The 17550-nt window shown below is 41.2% G+C and overlaps 1 protein-coding gene across 1 annotated transcript; it reads right to left on the bottom strand.

Annotated features, from left to right (window-relative positions):
• Positions 1 to 2549: 2549 nt before the first annotated feature.
• On the bottom strand, positions 2550 to 9355 carry zpld1a (zona pellucida-like domain containing 1a; the record flags this gene model as incomplete). Its single annotated transcript, XM_080528721.1, has 10 exons — positions 9247 to 9355; positions 8893 to 9113; positions 7723 to 7904; positions 7128 to 7200; positions 6656 to 6753; positions 4708 to 4788; positions 4407 to 4578; positions 3882 to 3984; positions 3408 to 3437; positions 2550 to 2725 (listed from the first exon to the last, which is right to left on the bottom strand). The coding sequence occupies exons 1-10, from the start codon at positions 9350 to 9352 to the stop codon at positions 2550 to 2552; spliced, it is 1242 nt and encodes a 413-aa protein (XP_080384847.1). The 5' UTR covers positions 9353 to 9355.
• Positions 9356 to 17550: the final 8195 nt, after the last annotated feature.

Here is a 17550-nt window from a genome sequence, read left to right as displayed (position 1 = left end):
CGGGGGTCCCCAAGGGGAGGCCCAAGGACCACCGGCGCAAAGCAAGCAAGCAAGGCCGAAAAACCTGTACACCATGTATCCAGGAAAAGTTCCTTGCATATTATCGGCGTACACACTGTCCATAAATTTAGTGTTATATCTGCATCGTTCTGCATCCAGCATGGGCACAGGTCCTGCCAAAAGAGAATCTCAAGCGCAGTTATGATGCAACAACACAATAAAGATGACAGCAATACAACCTGATGGTGGTCCAGGTACACCCTTGTACCGGTTCCAGTACTGCTCTAGGTGCTACTGGGAGCTGACAGTGCCTCATCAGCACCCAGGTCCTTTTTCCTGTCAACACAAATCTCAAAGCACGAGTATGGTGTAATAGCATAGTGATCCTAGTTCTATAATGTCCAATGTCTCCCTTAGTAACAAAAGGTGACATTGACACCTCTCCCCTTGCTATTGTTGAAGAAACAGAACATTGTGTTCTATGAGTGTCTCAGGTTAGGCCTATGTGCACACATAGCATTAGACTTATGGTTCCATTCATTCACTGCAGTTTGTTTATTTCGGATGTTTCTTTGAAACTATTAAATTAAAATGGGTTAATTAGCTGTAGCTCTATTCTCATTCTTCCTATGTTAAAACAGCAGGACATAATGGTGATCAGGTTATCACAAAGACTTGACCGTTAATGTTGAATGTTGGCTTGCAGCAGATGTTATGCCTTAACGACCTTTCCTGCACCTGAATCCAAAGGATTCGGAAGAGATGCGACCGAGAGAGCAGGCGGTTGCCCGTTTGGACGCGACCAGTTTTTATAACTGGTCTTTTTTTGGAGAAAAGGTCCGGATGTTTGAGCGCATTAATTAAATCACTTGTATTTTTCTCCAATCTCTGCATTATTCCTCCTACTGAGCAGTATCCAGTATCCAGCAGTGTATCCTTTTCTGAACATATATTTAGTTTTCAGAGACATTACAGTACGCAACAGACCTTTTCTGAACATATAAATGGTAAATGGACTGACTTATATAGCACCTTATTCCAAAGCGCTTTATCTTCTCATTCACCCGTTCACACACACCTACACATCTATATAGGCCTACACCCGTAACTAAGGCAGCCGTGGAAAATGCTATTTATGGCTTGGTATTAGGAGGAGTATGCTCAGTCTATTTTCAGTACCTACGTCAGTACCTAATCAATACCGCTTGTCGACGGCTGTGCCAATGTGTGCCAAGGCTCACTAGCAGCCAGAAAGTTCTCATAAGGACTAGGGGGGTAGATGAGGCTAAAAGCCTGTTCTAAGCACTGAATAGGGCTGGAGTAAGCCCCGTTGAAACCTGGGAGTGACTGTCATGAAGGAGTTGGCCTTCGCCCAAGCACTGTTTTATGCACGGCATAAACCTCGCTGTGGAAAGCCACCTAACAATGTCCTAAAGGAGACATTTAAAATAACAGAAATTGGTAAGGTGTTTATTTTTAGAATACTGCACCGTACAAATTTTAATCACAAGTGAAAGTGCAATATTTGCAATATGCACACCTTTTTTATACAGAATCATGTCAGAAGAATGCAATGGTTGACATCACAAGACACACATTCTCAAATGAGGTGAAGGAGGTACACTTAAACCGGTTGACATTGTTGTTTAACATGAAGTACATTGGTAACATAATACCTTGACATGGAGGGGTAAATATACAAATATGATTAACAAGCATATTGCCACATTGCTTACATACAATATTTCGCTAGTACGTACGTAAGTTAATTTCTATTGGTTGATTTATCATAATCATTCTACTATCCCTAGTAAATGTCAGCAACATTAATAACATTATACATGCATTTCCACTAGTCTATTAGTTTATTAATTTAAGTTAGCTTTTCACTCATTTACCATCCATAAGCACGCTAGTCTGTCTTCTAATGGATGAAATCCAATCACAGGGTTCCTCCGAGTCTCTTTATCTTAACCCAATTATTGCATATAAAAGGTCTCTTATTTCCAAGAGCTCCTTTGTTATAGTAGAGTATAGTATTGTTGTTTAAGGGACACTGCTGGCATGTCTCCCTGTAACGTAACCGCTAAACAAGAAATGGGAGTTAGCCCGGTTTATGAAGCTCTATATGTATGTCCTGTACTTGATCCTTCACCCTGCAAGAGGAAGCCATGTAGCTGAGGTATTGAATCAAAGTTAAGTCCGACCCGGCTATCTGGGTCGAGTCTACGTCGTAAAATTAAACACCTGCAGAGAACAATATTCAGGTCTGTCACTGGGTATAAACAAAAACCACAACAATAAGCACAATATACAAAGAAATACATTATACTCAAGATACCGCCTAGAGTATTATGCTAACGAACCATCATACAGTACGGTTAAACGTTAAACAAACATCTAAATCAACGATCGGGGGCTCTTATTATACTCTAAATGAACACATACACCTGTGAATGTGACATCTTCTTCTTCTCTCCCTTAGCTAAGTGGGGTCCACAGGGCAAGGGGAGGCGTGGGTTTGGGGAGCAGGGTCTTGGGGTCGGGGGTCAGTTGAAGGCGGGGTTGCGGGCCCCTGACAGGGAGATGGGCGGGACCCTCTTGCCCTTGAGGAGGGTGAGGGAGAAGACGAAGAAGCAGAGGCTCATGACGCCCAGGATGATGATGCCTGAGATGAGAGCGCTGGTCACGGCGTTCATCCTGAACACAGGGCTGTTTAGCTGCGCTGGAAATCAATAACGAAAAACACAACGATCGATCAAAGTGAATGGACTGCACTTATATAGAGCCTTTATCCAAAGCGCTTTACAACGGCCATTTACACACCAACGGACATTCACACACCAACGGAAATGGACATTCAGGCGCCAGGCCGCTCACTGGGAGCAATTTGGGGTTCAGTGTCTTGCCCAAGGATACTTCGACATGTGGCCAGCCGGGGCTCGAACCGCCGATCTGCCAACCTTGCGATCATTAGACGGCAGCACTACCTCCTGAGACACAGCCGTTGTCCTCAGTTGGTAGAGCACGGCGCTAACAACGCTTAGGTTGTGGGTTCGATTCCCGCTGGGACCATATATACTGAAATGTATGCACTCGTTGCAATGTAAGTCGCTTTGGATAAAAGCGTCAGCTAAATGGCATATACTATCAAAGGAATCCTTTGATCCTTTGTATCCTATTCCCTACTTGGTACAGTACCTTACAATCTCTGCAATATTCATTGTAGATTCGTTGTCACACCTTTATCGACTTTGACATTTTGTTGGATTTATTGTGCTACCAGTCTCCCATTTCCATAAGAATAAATGTCACTGAGAATACATTATTTTTACATGGAAAAACCTGATCATGAGACTGTATATGACAAGCTTGGACAGGATCAAAGGAACTACATGAGAGCTTACCTAATTGTGAGTTGTTGGTCGGTGTTTCATCTGTAAAACATAACACAGACATTTTAAACAGACAGTTCACTCCAAAATGAATGTTTGTCAGACTTTTTCAGACCTCAAAATCGATCTAACAAGATTAGCACCATCAGAAGCGTGGGTCCAGCTACAGTATATGCTTCTATCTCGAGTTAATGGAAAAACACAATCAATACAAAATATAACCAGGGACTTAGATGGTACTTATGTTGTCGATCGAGGCATTGAGGCATACAGCTCAAAACTATGTGGTGGGGAGACTGTCTTGTTGTTGTTTGAATCTGTGATTAAATGACTTGAAATGTCTTAAATGACTCATTACTTGACTCAAACTTTTATGACTTGACAAAGGCTACGGCCTAAACCGTTGTCCTATTAAACCACATTTTGTTGCATCTGGAACTTCAGTGTGCGGCGTCTACTTCTTTAATGAGTTCATATCTAGCATACCACTCCTTGTGATGATAGGTCCAGCTGTGATGACAGCGTTCCCGGACGCAGAGCTTGATTCCATCGTCTCAGACACATCTCTCTTCTTCCTGCTGCCACAGATCTTTGGAGAAGAAACATTTATCGTGTTGAGATACGTTCTGTACAATACATGTTCCTTTCAGTTCACCTACCAATTGGTTACTTTTGGGAATCATGTTGCATATGTCTAATCTTAGCCGAATTGTCTTTTTTTAATAGTCAAAAGTTCAATTGAATGGGAAAGTGTGTCCAAACTTTTGACTGGTACTGTAAACCAGTGGTTGTCAGACCTCTCCTTGGGGACCCCCAGCTGTTCCACATATTTGTTCTGTTCCACCACCAGCGCACCTGATTCAACTTTGTACTTGAGTAGTTGAATCAGTGTGCTGGTGGTGGAACAAATCAAATATGTGGAGTGGCTAAGGGGGTCCCCGAGGTGAGGTTTGAGAACCACTCCTGTAAGCTTTGCTTCAAGGCCTCTCTGGTCGTCTGTGGGAGCCTCACCGGCATCAGCATGGGGCAGTCGTCAGCTCGACACAGCTTGGTCACACAGTGAAGAAACACAGTGGACATCTTCTGGTTCTTATGCTTGACGAAGCGGAACACCTCAAAGGCGAACCGGCCCATCTGACTCTTCCCGTTCTCGAAGACAGTTGTCTGGGGGTCTTTGTCACAACTGGGTTTTTTGGGGGGGGGAAATGGGAAAATCGTCAGATATGGGTTCAAATAGGGGGTTCAACAACACATACACACACTGTTAGAAATGTTCACAAAGAAAATGTCTCAAAGAGGAATGCAGCGTTACCTAAAGAAAAGGTCGTAGCGCAGCTCATCGTTCGGGTTCCCAGAAGCTGTGGTGTAACAGTAATCCATCAAAACGTTCCATCTATTTTAGTTGTGGAGGAAAGCCATAGTGTTGGGTTATTAGAATAATTATGAATGCACTATGGTCTGAAAGACAAATCTGAAAGAGTGTCCTTCATACGAGGCCTTCTTCAGCAAAGCTAGCATCAAGTCACTAAATGTTAGCTCTCTTAGCCACGTTGCTTGTCTTATCATGTGTCGTCGATAGGGATGGTAGGTCAGAAGGGCGTTTCTCAGGTAAATAGAAAGTGACACAGTTAATAGCTTGACCTTGTATGTTTTCTTTTATTTCTGCTCTCACTATATCTGAGCCACTATGCTCCAAAATCTGTAGATTTAACAAAATCTAAAATCTAAATCAAAAACAAAAATATTAAAAAACAAAGAAAGCAATAAGCTCAGCAATTGCAAATGGCCTCGTAAGGTCAAGGAAGACTTTTACAGTGGATGACTTATGAAGAATGCTCTCCATAATTAAGAAATAATACATTTTTTAAAAACTAACAACTGTCCAGCAGATCAGGAACACTCTCCAGGAGGTACGTAGGTAGTGGATGTATCAGAGACTAGCCTAGAGACTAATACTATTCACACAATATGTCACCAGACATACTACAGAGGCTTCACTGCAAGGTGCAAACCACTAATTATCCTCAACAAGTCGTGAGCTTAGAATGAGAAGGTTCTATCTCCGTTTAGAATGATAAGGTTCTATCTCCGTTTAGAATGATAAGGTTCTATCTCCGTTTAGAATGATAAGGTTCTATCTCCGTTTAGAATGATAAGGTTCTATCTCCGTTTAGAATGATAAGGTTCTATCTCCGTTTAGAATTATAAGGTTCTATCTCCGTTTAGAATGATAAGGTTCTATCTCCGTTTAGAATGATAAGGTTCTATCTCCGTTTAGGGCAGTTCAGAGATATTGACCGTCAACGTTTTTACATTCCATTATGTTTTGTGAGATGGAACCTTTGTATTTTATGAATTACTAACTCAAAAATGTTATAATGTTTTAAAAATAACACCACACAGGCATTAATAAACACCTAATGGATCAGATTATGTAAAAAACTCAATTTGGACAATAATGGAGATAGAACCTTATAATTCTAACGTCACAAAGTATCTAAAAAGCCCTCAGAGGTCTGTCAGTGGACAGATAATATTATCATGTACCAGAGTGGTTGTTGCCAGAGTTTGGAGAAAAAAAGGATCTGCCCAAGATGTAACAGCACACTACCTCATCTGTGAAACATGGTGGAGGGGTTACTATGGTTACTATGGTTCAGGCATGTAGAGCTGCCACAAGAACTGGCTAACATGTCTTAATTGATGACAAGTAGCAGAATGTGTCCTGAAGTTGACAGAAACATCTTGTCTGCTCGAGTACAAGAGAATTGTGTACAGTAAGACAATAACCCCAAGCATTGCCATAGCAACTAGGGAGTCAAAATGTTGGGAGTTAAATGTTCAGACTCAGCATGTGGGTTAAAGTCGCGGACTCCAGGCAGTTATTGCATTGCAAAGGGTCCTTGACCAAATACTATTTATTATTATTTTATTTGGACATTATATTATTTGTTTCCAATAATTTTGGAGGGCTGAAATAGGGAGAGTATGTTTAAAAAATGTTGTACTTTCTAAATGGTGAACCCAATCTGAAAAAAACATAATTAAACCTGAGAATCTCAGTAATTCCCAAAGTAATTTCAAATCCAACCTGTTGGAGTATAGAGCTAAAAGAAGACAAAATGCTTTCTCTTTTCAATACTCATGGAGGGCCGCTGTTTGTGTACCAGTGGGTGACCTTTCAGATAGCTTGGTTCTCTCAGAAAAGTTCTTGTGACTTGCGTACTGTCTAGTTGTTAAATGATTAGCTGACAGGTCACCTCCTGTCCAGGTTGGTGGCTTTGACCGCAGCGAACACGCGTGTCTTCAGTGTGAGCCCGGCCATGGGGATGGCCAGCTGCTGGGCGTACGATGAGTCCTTTACAAACAGAAGAAGAAAAATACAATCAGCACTTCCTGGAACCCGCTGTGATGTCATAGTAGCTAGTATTAACTCTGACTAGATTCTAATTCTCTGCCCAATTCACTTCATGAGCTGTAAAAGATTGAGGGTAAATTGCCCATAAATTACATAAACTAGTAATTTATGCACTTCTCTTCATCCTGTAATTATATTACCCCAGGAATTCACCCCAGCTGGCATATTTCCTGCCTTTTTAAGTGTTATTATGAAAACTCCTCAATACTGTACACAAGGCTTCCTAAAGCTTTTAACAAATCTAGGAAACAGCTGCAAATGCTTTAACTATCTAGACTAAATGTAGTGAGTGCTGAATTATGAGATGAACTTACGTTGTAAAGCAGTAGATTCAAAGTGCTCACGAAAGTACCGTTGCTGTCTTTCACTGATATTGCAGCAGCTGACCTTGAATCAACAAGACAATTAAAGTTATGTTAAACATATTTTATTGTCTGATTTATACCGAACATTATGGTACATTTGCAAAATGTTTTTTTCCATTTTTAGTTTCAGTTATCTTGATATGTCAAGTTAATTATGTTTTAGAATACGCATTTGATCCCAATGCCCTCTCAATATGCTTCATCTACATTGTATTCTTTCAGTTTATTCCATGTCCTAAATATACATTACTTGTGCCACACATACATAGGGGAGAGTGGGGTAAGATTAACCAATGTTTACCTTTGTTGTCCTACAGGCAAGGAAAAATGAGACAGAAGTAAAACAAAAACATCTACCTCTATTTCAGGATGTTTCCTATCAATTGAAATGATAAGAATGCATCTATGACAAAGATAATTATAATTATCTCGCTATCCGCTGTATAAACAGATACATCAATTTAACTTCAGAGACACTGACAGACATGTGGATGGACAGCAGTTAGCGTGGGAGTGTGTGAAGTGCCATTCTGGTAGCACTTACGAGGCCAGCTGTGTGTTGTTTACCAGGTACTCCAGAGGGTAACTGCAGCTGAACTTGTAGAGCAGACCCGGCAGGTAGCTGATGATAGTCGGCGGATCAGGTGTATCGATGTACCCTGATACGTTCCCAATTTGCACCAGTGACAGGTTGCCATAAGCATTAGGTCCCTGAGCTGTGGAAACCTGCAAACAGAACCAGCTGTGAATACCACGTCCCCACCATTAGCTGCGGTCCCATCGACAGTGTCGATAACATCACCCATGCTATTGAGCTAATGCGCCCGCATCTTGCTAATCCCCAACTCGACCCCCCCGCCACCCTTATCACGGCATCAGCCCCCTAAGAAGCACCTGACAGTAACAGTATGACTCGTTAGTCAGCGAAACGGGGGGGAAAGAAAGCCACTTTAGCAAAGGAAAATCCTTATCTGTTAAGACTTTAAACGTGTCTTTGCAGGAACAAACAATTACCTCTACCCGTCTTTTATTCTCCCCACCACCACTACTACAATTACTGGACCCCTCGTCCCACGGAGGCTGAATCCAGGTTGTCAAAACATGGATTATACAGATCCTAATCTTAATCCTAATAGTGAGAGAGGTTACTGTGGTTTAAAGAGGTCCCTTTAGGAGGGTTTCAGGCTCAGGCATAATGTGATCTGTGTTGTTGTGTGATTGTAACAAAAGAGTATCAACTGTCTAAAGTATGTGCCCCCTGTGTGTAAGGGTATTGTGCAAAGCACTATAGCATCTCTGTGAGATACATTCTGGATATACAGTATATGTAGGTTATGGCTTTTAGGTAACTAATTGACAGGTCATAACTCTTCTGTGAAAGAGATTCAGGTCATAACAAGAACCTCCCTGTTTAACCAAGGTGTGTAGATGTTATGGTACATGTGGGAATACGGTACATGTGGGAAAACTAGGGTTAGGGTTAGGTGCTAGGGTGCTACGGTTAGGGTTAGGGTTAGGGTTAGGGATAGGATTAGGGTTAGGGTTAGACATGCCAGCATGTACCAAGTCGACGTAGCACCTAACCCTAACCCTAGTTTTCCCCACATGTACCGTATTCCCACATGTACCGTAACATATATTAAAAAAGGCACTTCTTTAAATGAATTAGACGTGGTTCAAGCAGGTGAGTTGTGGCATCGCGGTGTCATCCTACCACCAGAGCGTTGCCACACGCCTCCAGCGTGGCTAGGCTGATGCTGAACAGGACCACGGTCGGGAAGGTGTTGTTGTTGATGAAACCGCGGCAGTGGGCGTCTCCATGGCGACCGTTGAGGGCCAGGTCCACGTCGGTGTAGCCGGAGAACAGCACAGGGCAAAAGTTGATCTTGAGGGTGACGGTCTGCACCCCGCAGTACACACTGATGTCCCTCTCCGCTGTGGAGGAGAGAAACACACACACACACACACACACACACACACACACACACACACACACTACTTTTAGTGTTTTTTCAGCAAGCAGATGGTAGTTTTGTGAATATATTGTGTGGTGGATATGTTGCCTCACCAGGGAAGCGGCTGTGGAAGTTTGCATCACAGTTGTATCCATTGAACTGTGCGCCGACTGACAGTGCCTTACTTAAAAGCAAAAGGATCAAACATATTTGTTCCATTTCAGCACCTATAGAAGAGTAAGACAATCTTTATCATGTAATGACATTTTCATTTTTCATGAGAGAAGTGTGAGAACTCACCTGTAAATGAGATAAAATAGACTTTTGATTCTGATAATTCACTGAGCACTCACCTTGATCAAATAATTAACGAATAACCTTGAATGTACAAATGTAAACTTTGTTTTCAAAATGTTTTCTTCTAATCTTAATTCAAATAGCCAAATGTTAGAATCCATGGTCCAAGAAAGAAACCCAATGCCCTGGCCTTAAAACTGTGTTCAAATGATGCTATTCTAAAGATAAAGATATTCTATAGATAATTACAACCATTTCTAAATATGATTGTCATCCCTTCTCTTTGTTAGTCTCATTGTCTAAAAGCCCCTCTTATCAGATCGTTATCTGATAACTACGTATGTTATATCATTAGGAGATATGAGGGGTTGTCCGTCCAGGACAGGTTTGAGCTGTGCTGTGCTGCCCTGGTTGCCTGGTTAGCTTCCCTGGCTAACAGCAGAAGCAGCAGAGTCCTCCAGGGTGGTTGAAGTGAAAAGATCCCCCGTGCTAATCGCTACTCACCCTGGTCCCTGGAAGCTGGCTCGTCACCGGTTCTCCATATGCTCGTAACTGCCGCATGTGATGGAATGGACCGGACTAACCCATCCCTACACGACAACTAGCAACATGGCTTTGGCCAGGGGGGGAGAAAAGGACCCAACACACATAAGAGATTCATTATTTGAACACATCAACAACAAAAAGAAGGGCCTTGTTCCAGGAGAACATGGGAAAGTCCATCAAATCTTGAATGTGGTTATACAAACCTTTTCACGGGGCACAGAAACATGAGCAGGTATTTGAAAATTCCCACTCATATCCTTTCTTGCTGTGATCTGCCTCTGTCAGCGCTCACAAACGGTTTGACGCCGCATGAGGTCCGTGCTGGGGGGAATTATCCTTTCATCAGGGCCTCGAGAGCAAGCTCTGGCTCGCTGACTGAGGTCCTCTTTCTCCCCTGGCCCAGTAGCAGGGAACCCAGGGCAGCTTTGGCCCGGGGATTGTCTGTCTGGCTGCTTTTCACGCTTTGTGTGCGTGTCTTCTCCTCCTCCGTCAGCACCGACATCTCCTGACGGAGCAGCTGGCCTCCCTTGGTCGTTGGGGGGCCGCGAGCCAACAACCTACCCCCCCCCGTGATCTCTCATCTTCATTCCTGCTCTCAAACCCTAGGGTTTGGAGGTCTCTACAGGGAGAGGAAAGGTAGATGGGGAGGTAGATGTCAGTCTTATGTGGCAGTTTCGGCGAAACGGTGCCTTTCATGGGATTAGAGAGGGTCTGGCATCCTGTGGTCCATATGGTACCGTGCTATAGGTACACAGTATGAGGCAGAGACAAAGTGTTGATGGGAAAATCTTGTGTGAATATCAGTTTTTGCTTTTGAAAACTTTGAATTTACAGTAGGTAATGCAGAAGACAAATGTTGACAAAACAATGGGTCCACTTGTTGAATTTATCATAACATTACGGGCTTGCCTGTTTTTGAACATGTTTAGGATATTTCCACTATTGTTTAAGTACCAATACTGCCACATAAGACTGACATCTACCTATGATAATCATGTATATGCATGCTTGCATATGATGCATTCAGAGTGCCCTACTTTCTGTCACATCCTTTACATTTACTTTTAAATTTTTGGCATTTAGCAGACACCTTATTCCAAAGCGACTTACAATCGATACATTTGACTAAGCAAGTGAATCATCAATCCACCAGTTGTAGCAAGGAAGAGTAATCTAGCTCAGGCCAGGGGCCATTGGCAGTTGTCGTGATAGAAGAAGAAAGAAAGAAAGAATGTTTTCTCCTTAAGAATTTCTCCTTTTTATAAGAGCATTATAAGTGTGTAATTCCATGACACTCATTTGGTTTATAGTTTAACACCATAAAACCCAACATAACAGACATGATCTAATCTACTATTGACACAGTGGTCAAATGGTTCATCGTCCTTAGAGATCTAACTTGTATGTGTGTAGAGAAGCCGTATGGGAGAGAAGGATAACAAAAACAAGGGCGTAGGTTTGCATATGGATTGTAGGGACATGTCCCTACCAGTATTTGAGTGAACTAATTCGCATTATCTTTGGAGTGAAGTCATTAGATCATTCCCATGTTGTGTCCCTACCAAAGTTGAGACAAAACCTACGCCCTTGTAAAAAAACACGCCAATATGATGTGTGTAAGTGCTGTAGCTCCCCTTACCTTACAAATAGAGTCCAGTCCTCCACGCTCTCTGCTCACGCCCATCATTTTGGTTCTTTTTTGATGAGCTCATCAAAGACTTCCTTAGACACTAGTTTCTTGTTTTTGGTTCAACTTTCTTTTTTGCTCACTAGTTTGTCTGAAACGGCCATGCTGAAAACACATCAATGGCACTTAAAGACAGCAAAAAAAAATGATTGATGAAGATTGATGAAGTCATCTGATGATATCCAAGAGATCCTTTATCAATGTTCCACAGCCGTGTTTCTACAGAACATACCAAGACCAGTGGAGGGATGCAAAGTCCAAGACACAGACACAGACACACACATCCAGCAGCCATGTCCAAAAAGAACCGAAAGATCTCCTTCGATTTCCTCCTTCCCTTTTCTACGTCTTGCTTCAGGCAGCTCTATGGGAATTGGGGAGTGCAGGGGAGGAAGGGATCTCCCTTTAGTTAAAAGCCTGAGGATGGCATATAGTACTGTGATTCAGAGCTGCTCCAGATAGCCATCTCTATCACCAAACCCTCCAGCACCTGTCAGTTATTCATTTTTCACAGTTGCATCTGCCCATATGCCAAGAGATTAGGTGTGGATCTTATCAGTTGGAAATGATCACATAAGCCATGTAACAGGACCAAGATGGAGGTCAAAGACCCCATTTTGGAGGTTTTCATCACCTCACACACCCAGATATTGACATTGTCAGGCTGTAACATTCTGGTCGGCCTTGGAACAGACTTGAGGGCTAGGAGGATTGTGTGTGTTAAGCTAGGCTTGTGTGTGTTAGGCTAGGCTTGTGTGTGTTAGGCTAGGCTTGTGTGTGTTAGGCTAGGTTTGTGTGTGTTAGGCTAGGCTTGTGTGTGTGCAAGACACCAATAAGAAGGCTTCAGTACCTGACATTATTCGTAATCAAACACAACACTTATTGGGGGGAAAAAATCCAAATAAATGCCTTTGTTACAGCAACATTGTGATAATGATTATTATGATCAGCACTAACTGGGTAAAGCACCTGAGACCTTCTTGAACACCTGTGTCAGGTCACAGTGTCAACGTGTCAGGGAGGTTAAATCTCTTGGTGTTGGGGGGTGGAACTACCAGACAAAAAATTAGGTGGCTACTCATGTTGGTCACTTAGGGGTGTGAAATTATAAATTCTGTGTTGTTTTGCCTTTGTCGTTCTTGTATATTCGTGCCACTACTAGTATACAGGTATGTGGGTCAAGTGTATGGGTGACGGGTTCCACTTTTGAACCGACATGGATATGAGCATGGGCACATTTAATATTCTATAACATGTTTCAAAAGACGACTTAAAAGCAATAATAAAAACTGCCGATCACCCTGCTCGACAAAATAAGATCTGGGCATTCATTATCTGCGGTGAAATCAATCTAGATTAGTAGCCTTCAGACAAAATCCCTGTTCAGTATTTGAAATAGGGAGCGAGTAATTACCTCTTTGACTGAATGAAAGGCTTTTTGTGATGAAAATGTCATCACTTGGCATGAATACACCACGTACTCAAGTCTTTGCATCATTCCCACTGTCCCTCGGAGAGTATCCAGGTGTACACCTTTCCTCCCTGTTGACATGGCTATTCTATACGGGACAGCTGCATTGTTCATACCAGGGCATTGTCCGCCAACCGATGTGCTTGGTGATGTCGCTGTCATGAGAGAATTGATGAGTCGTGGCGTATCTGGCTGTTTTACTACGGTGTAGGTATGCCCAATCTGTCTGTAATTTGTAGTGTCATTTATTAGTAACTATTCACAAACATGTACACATGTTAAATCAAAACAAATTGTTGCAACAGTTTACAATTGTTTATAAGCCATTTGTAAACCGTGATACATACATTGTGATGTCAATGCTGACACCTTTTCCTAAGTAGAACTGTAAATACATGCCTCAATCATTTGTTAATATTTGTAGAGTTTGCCGTCTCTAATATAAAGTTGCAACTATTTTTAAAGAAAACTTCCCTTTATAAAACCCTTTTTACACTTGTATACAGGTTTACAGGCCATTTTTGATCATTGGTGCAAATTGATTGCTAGGTTTGATCTCAATAAGATCAAGAGAGATAAGATCAAGAGAGAGAAAAAAAAGCATACAGGCAGTGAAGCAATCAAATTATCAAATAAACCCAGAGAGGAAATTACAATAGATTTTAATTCCTTTAACTTTAACTTCAGGTACATTTCACATCGGAGAAACAAACATTTCATTGGTAAGCAACAGTATAGCTAGCTACAGTCGGAGTGACTTGTGAGTGAGAACTGTAAGCTAGTTAAACCTTCTTGAATGGCTTATAAACCTTTAAATAGGATATAACTTTGATTAGTTTACTTTAGATTAGGTACTGCAAAACAAATCTACAAATGATTAATATGTGGTTAATGAATACATTTCTAAACGATTTGTAACATATAAGAAACACATACATAAACATACTGTATAATCAATCAATCAAACTTTATTTGTATAGCGCAGGTCATGCAACTCAAGTGCTGAACAATAGTAAATAAACCACAATACAATAGATTTTTTTAATAAGAGATATGAAATAGGGGTAAATGTGCAAGTTCACAAAGACACTAGGTAAAGGCCAAGCTAAAAGGGTGTGTTTTAAGCTTACTTAAAAAATATCCACACCCTCAAGTCCACTGGCAAGCCGTTCCAAAGTCTGGGGCCATAGTGGCGTCATATTTTAAAAACCATAGTGGCACCATATTTTTAAAAACATGCAGCCGGGAGCGAGACCATGTAGTGCCTTGAAAACCAATAAAAGAATCTTAAAATCTTAAAATCAATTCTACGACTAACAGGTAGCCAGTGCAGCGATTTTAAAACAGGTGTAATGTGTGCTGTCCTTCAGGTCCTGGTTAACACACCAGCAGCTGAATTTTGTAGAAGCAATCAATGGGTGTTTTATGTAGGTGGACCACAGAGGAGAGCATTACGATAGTCCAGCCTGCTAGTGATAAAAGCCACACTAGTATCTTAGTATTGGCCTGGTCATCCTTGGAAATGAGGTGTAATTGGCATTAGTATCTGTTTATTTATAAGGCGCTGCTTGGGAATTTGCCACTGTACATTTCTTCTCTGTTAAATCAGAATCTTGGCCCTTACCTCACAGATCAAATGACTGGCTTACTCTAAAGTAACTTTAAATACACTTTAAATAAATAAGACACTTTAAATAAATGTGAAATAACACTATTGTGCAATATGACAACCCTAGTCGTTTATCTATACAGTATAGTACAGTGGATAGTGTACATAGCCTTTATTTATGTAAACCAGCTCCTTCCCTTCTTGTTTTTTTTTTTTTGTGTGTGTTTTTTTTTGTGTTTTTTTTTTCTCTTTCCTAACACCAGGGGAGCCACCCCTCCTAAATTTCGTTGTTTGGTACCTGTACTGTAGCAATGACAATAAAGACCATTCATTCATTCATTCATTCATAAAGGTCCCCTGTATGCGTACAGAACATGGAAACACTGCCTTCTTATTTGCTGCTCCACACTCCTGGAACCTGCTACAAAGCACTTTTAAAATAGCCTCTCTCCCATCTATTAGTCAATTCAAGGGAATGACTATGGACCATTGCAAATCTATTTGCACCTGCCTCGATTGATCCATTGTTTTGTTTTTATTGTTGCACGATGTATGTTTATGTATTTTATTGTTGAAATGTTTCTATGTATTTATTGTCTTGCAATGTTTTTGTATATCCTGTACACTCGGCCCCACCGAAAAAATAAAGGCTTGAAATGAAATGAAATGGGAGAGAAATGGACGCACTCCAATATTTTTTAAGTGATAGAACACAGATTTGGTTACAGTCCTGATGTGGGCATGGAAAGTTAAATTGGGATCAATGATGACACCCAGGTGTTTGGCCTGGTGCTTAGGACTGCGTGCCAGTGACTTCAGTTTAGAGGTCAGTTTCTCTCTCAGTGCCTCTGCTCCAATGACAAGTACCTCTGTTTATATAAGTTGTATTTGTAAATGTTTATTAGAAAATCATTAATTAAATAATGTTTATCTTAACGTCTATGAACATTATGTTGTGAGAAATTATGTATAAGCAGTTATAATTGTTTGTCAAATCACCTGTAAACCATTTGCAAATACTTTTGAATATACACTGAACATACTGAGTTGAAATCAACTTTCTATGTACACAAAAGGCCTATTTCTCTCAAATTGTGTTCACAAATGTGTTTAAATCTGTGTTAGTGAGCCCTTCTCCTTTGTTGAGATAATCCATCCACCTGACAGGTGTGGCATATCCATATGCTGATTAGACAAATGTCTAGACAGCATGATTATTGCACAGGTGTGCCTTAGGCTGGTCACAATAAAAGGTCACTCTAATGTGCAGTTTTATCACACAGCACAATGCCACAGATGTCGCAAGTTTTGAGGGAGCGTGCAATTGGCAGGAATGTCCACCAGAGCTGTTACCCGTGAATTGAATGTTCATTTCTCTACCATAAGCTGTCTCCAAAGACGTATCAGAGAATTGGATTTGGAATTGGAATTGGAAATGACTTTACGGATTATGATAGAGAAATGAACATTCAATTCACAGGCAACATCTCTGGTGGACATTCCTGGAGTCATGCCAATTTCACACTCCCTCAAAACCTGCAGGTTCACCCTATCTAATGTCACTATCTAATGTCACCTCCCACCAATCTTCCACCAGCTCCACTCCCAACTCCCCCTTGCATCGGGTTCTTGACCTAGAAACCGCGTCATTGTTCAAAGACGTAGTGATTATATAATGTCAGATATAAGTCACCTCTGAGTAGGAGACAACTTACAAAGGCTCTCCCATAATGGTTCTCGAGGGACTAGGAAAGGAATCAAACGTTGTATGTACGAAATGACGAACCTGAAGATAACTGAACAAATTTGAACGTGGCAGACTAAATTTGAGACATAAAAAATCTAAACTAGCAAAAGGATCACCGTCATAGAGGTCTTTGAAACAACTGATACCCAATCTGCTCCAGTGGGTAAAAGTTGAGTCCAGAATACTTGATGCTGAGAAAATCCATAATCTTTAGAGCGGACAGCACCAAAGGGTTTGAGGAGTGGTGGGAGGGAGAGAGAGGAAGAGAGGAGTGAACCAGTGCAGACAAGGAGGATGAGTGGCATGACTGCACCTCTAGGCTACACCAGATATTCTCGTGGTCTCAAAACAATGTTTTGACAGGGGCATCACCAGGCCTGGGCTTGGTCCAGCTCCGAACCTTTTGATGGTCCAATAAAAATGTTTTGAAAAAGAATGTCTGTATGTCTGGTATAGGTTTCCATAATGTATGTGCTTTTCAATTTCGTTATTGTGAAGGATACTTCACAGCTCTTACAATGGTTAGAGTCTATGGACTCAGCACAGTGAGGAAACCTTTTTTAATTGATAGAACACAGATGTGGTTACAGTCCTGATGTGGGTATGGAAAGTTAAATTGGAATCAATGATGACACCCAGGTGTTTGGCCTGGTGCTTAGGACTGCGTGCCAGTGACTTCAGTTTAGAGGTCAGTTTCTCTCTCAGTGCCTCTGCTCCAATGAAGTACCTCAGTTTATATAAGTTGTATTTGTAAATGTTTATTAGAAAATAATTCATTAAATAATGTTTATCTAAACGTCTATGAACATTATGTTGTAAAAATGATGTATAAACAGTTAGAAAATGATTGTCAAATCACCTGTAAACCATTTGCAAATACTTTTGAATATACACTGAACAAAAATATAAACACTTTTGTTTTTGCTCCAATTTTTGTTGAGTTGAAATCAAATACTTTTTCTATGTACACAAAAGGCCTATTTCTCTCAAAGTGTGTTCACAAATGTGTTTAAATCTGTGTTAGTGAGTCCTTCTCCTTTGCTGAGATAATCCATCCACC

Source organism: Nansenia antarctica (genome assembly GCF_963989245.1).
Source record: "Nansenia antarctica genome assembly, chromosome: 4".
Lineage (NCBI taxonomy): Eukaryota > Metazoa > Chordata > Actinopteri > Argentiniformes > Microstomatidae > Nansenia > Nansenia antarctica.
Note: the sequence above shows the minus strand (reverse complement) of the source record. Positions and strands in the feature narration are given on the sequence as shown.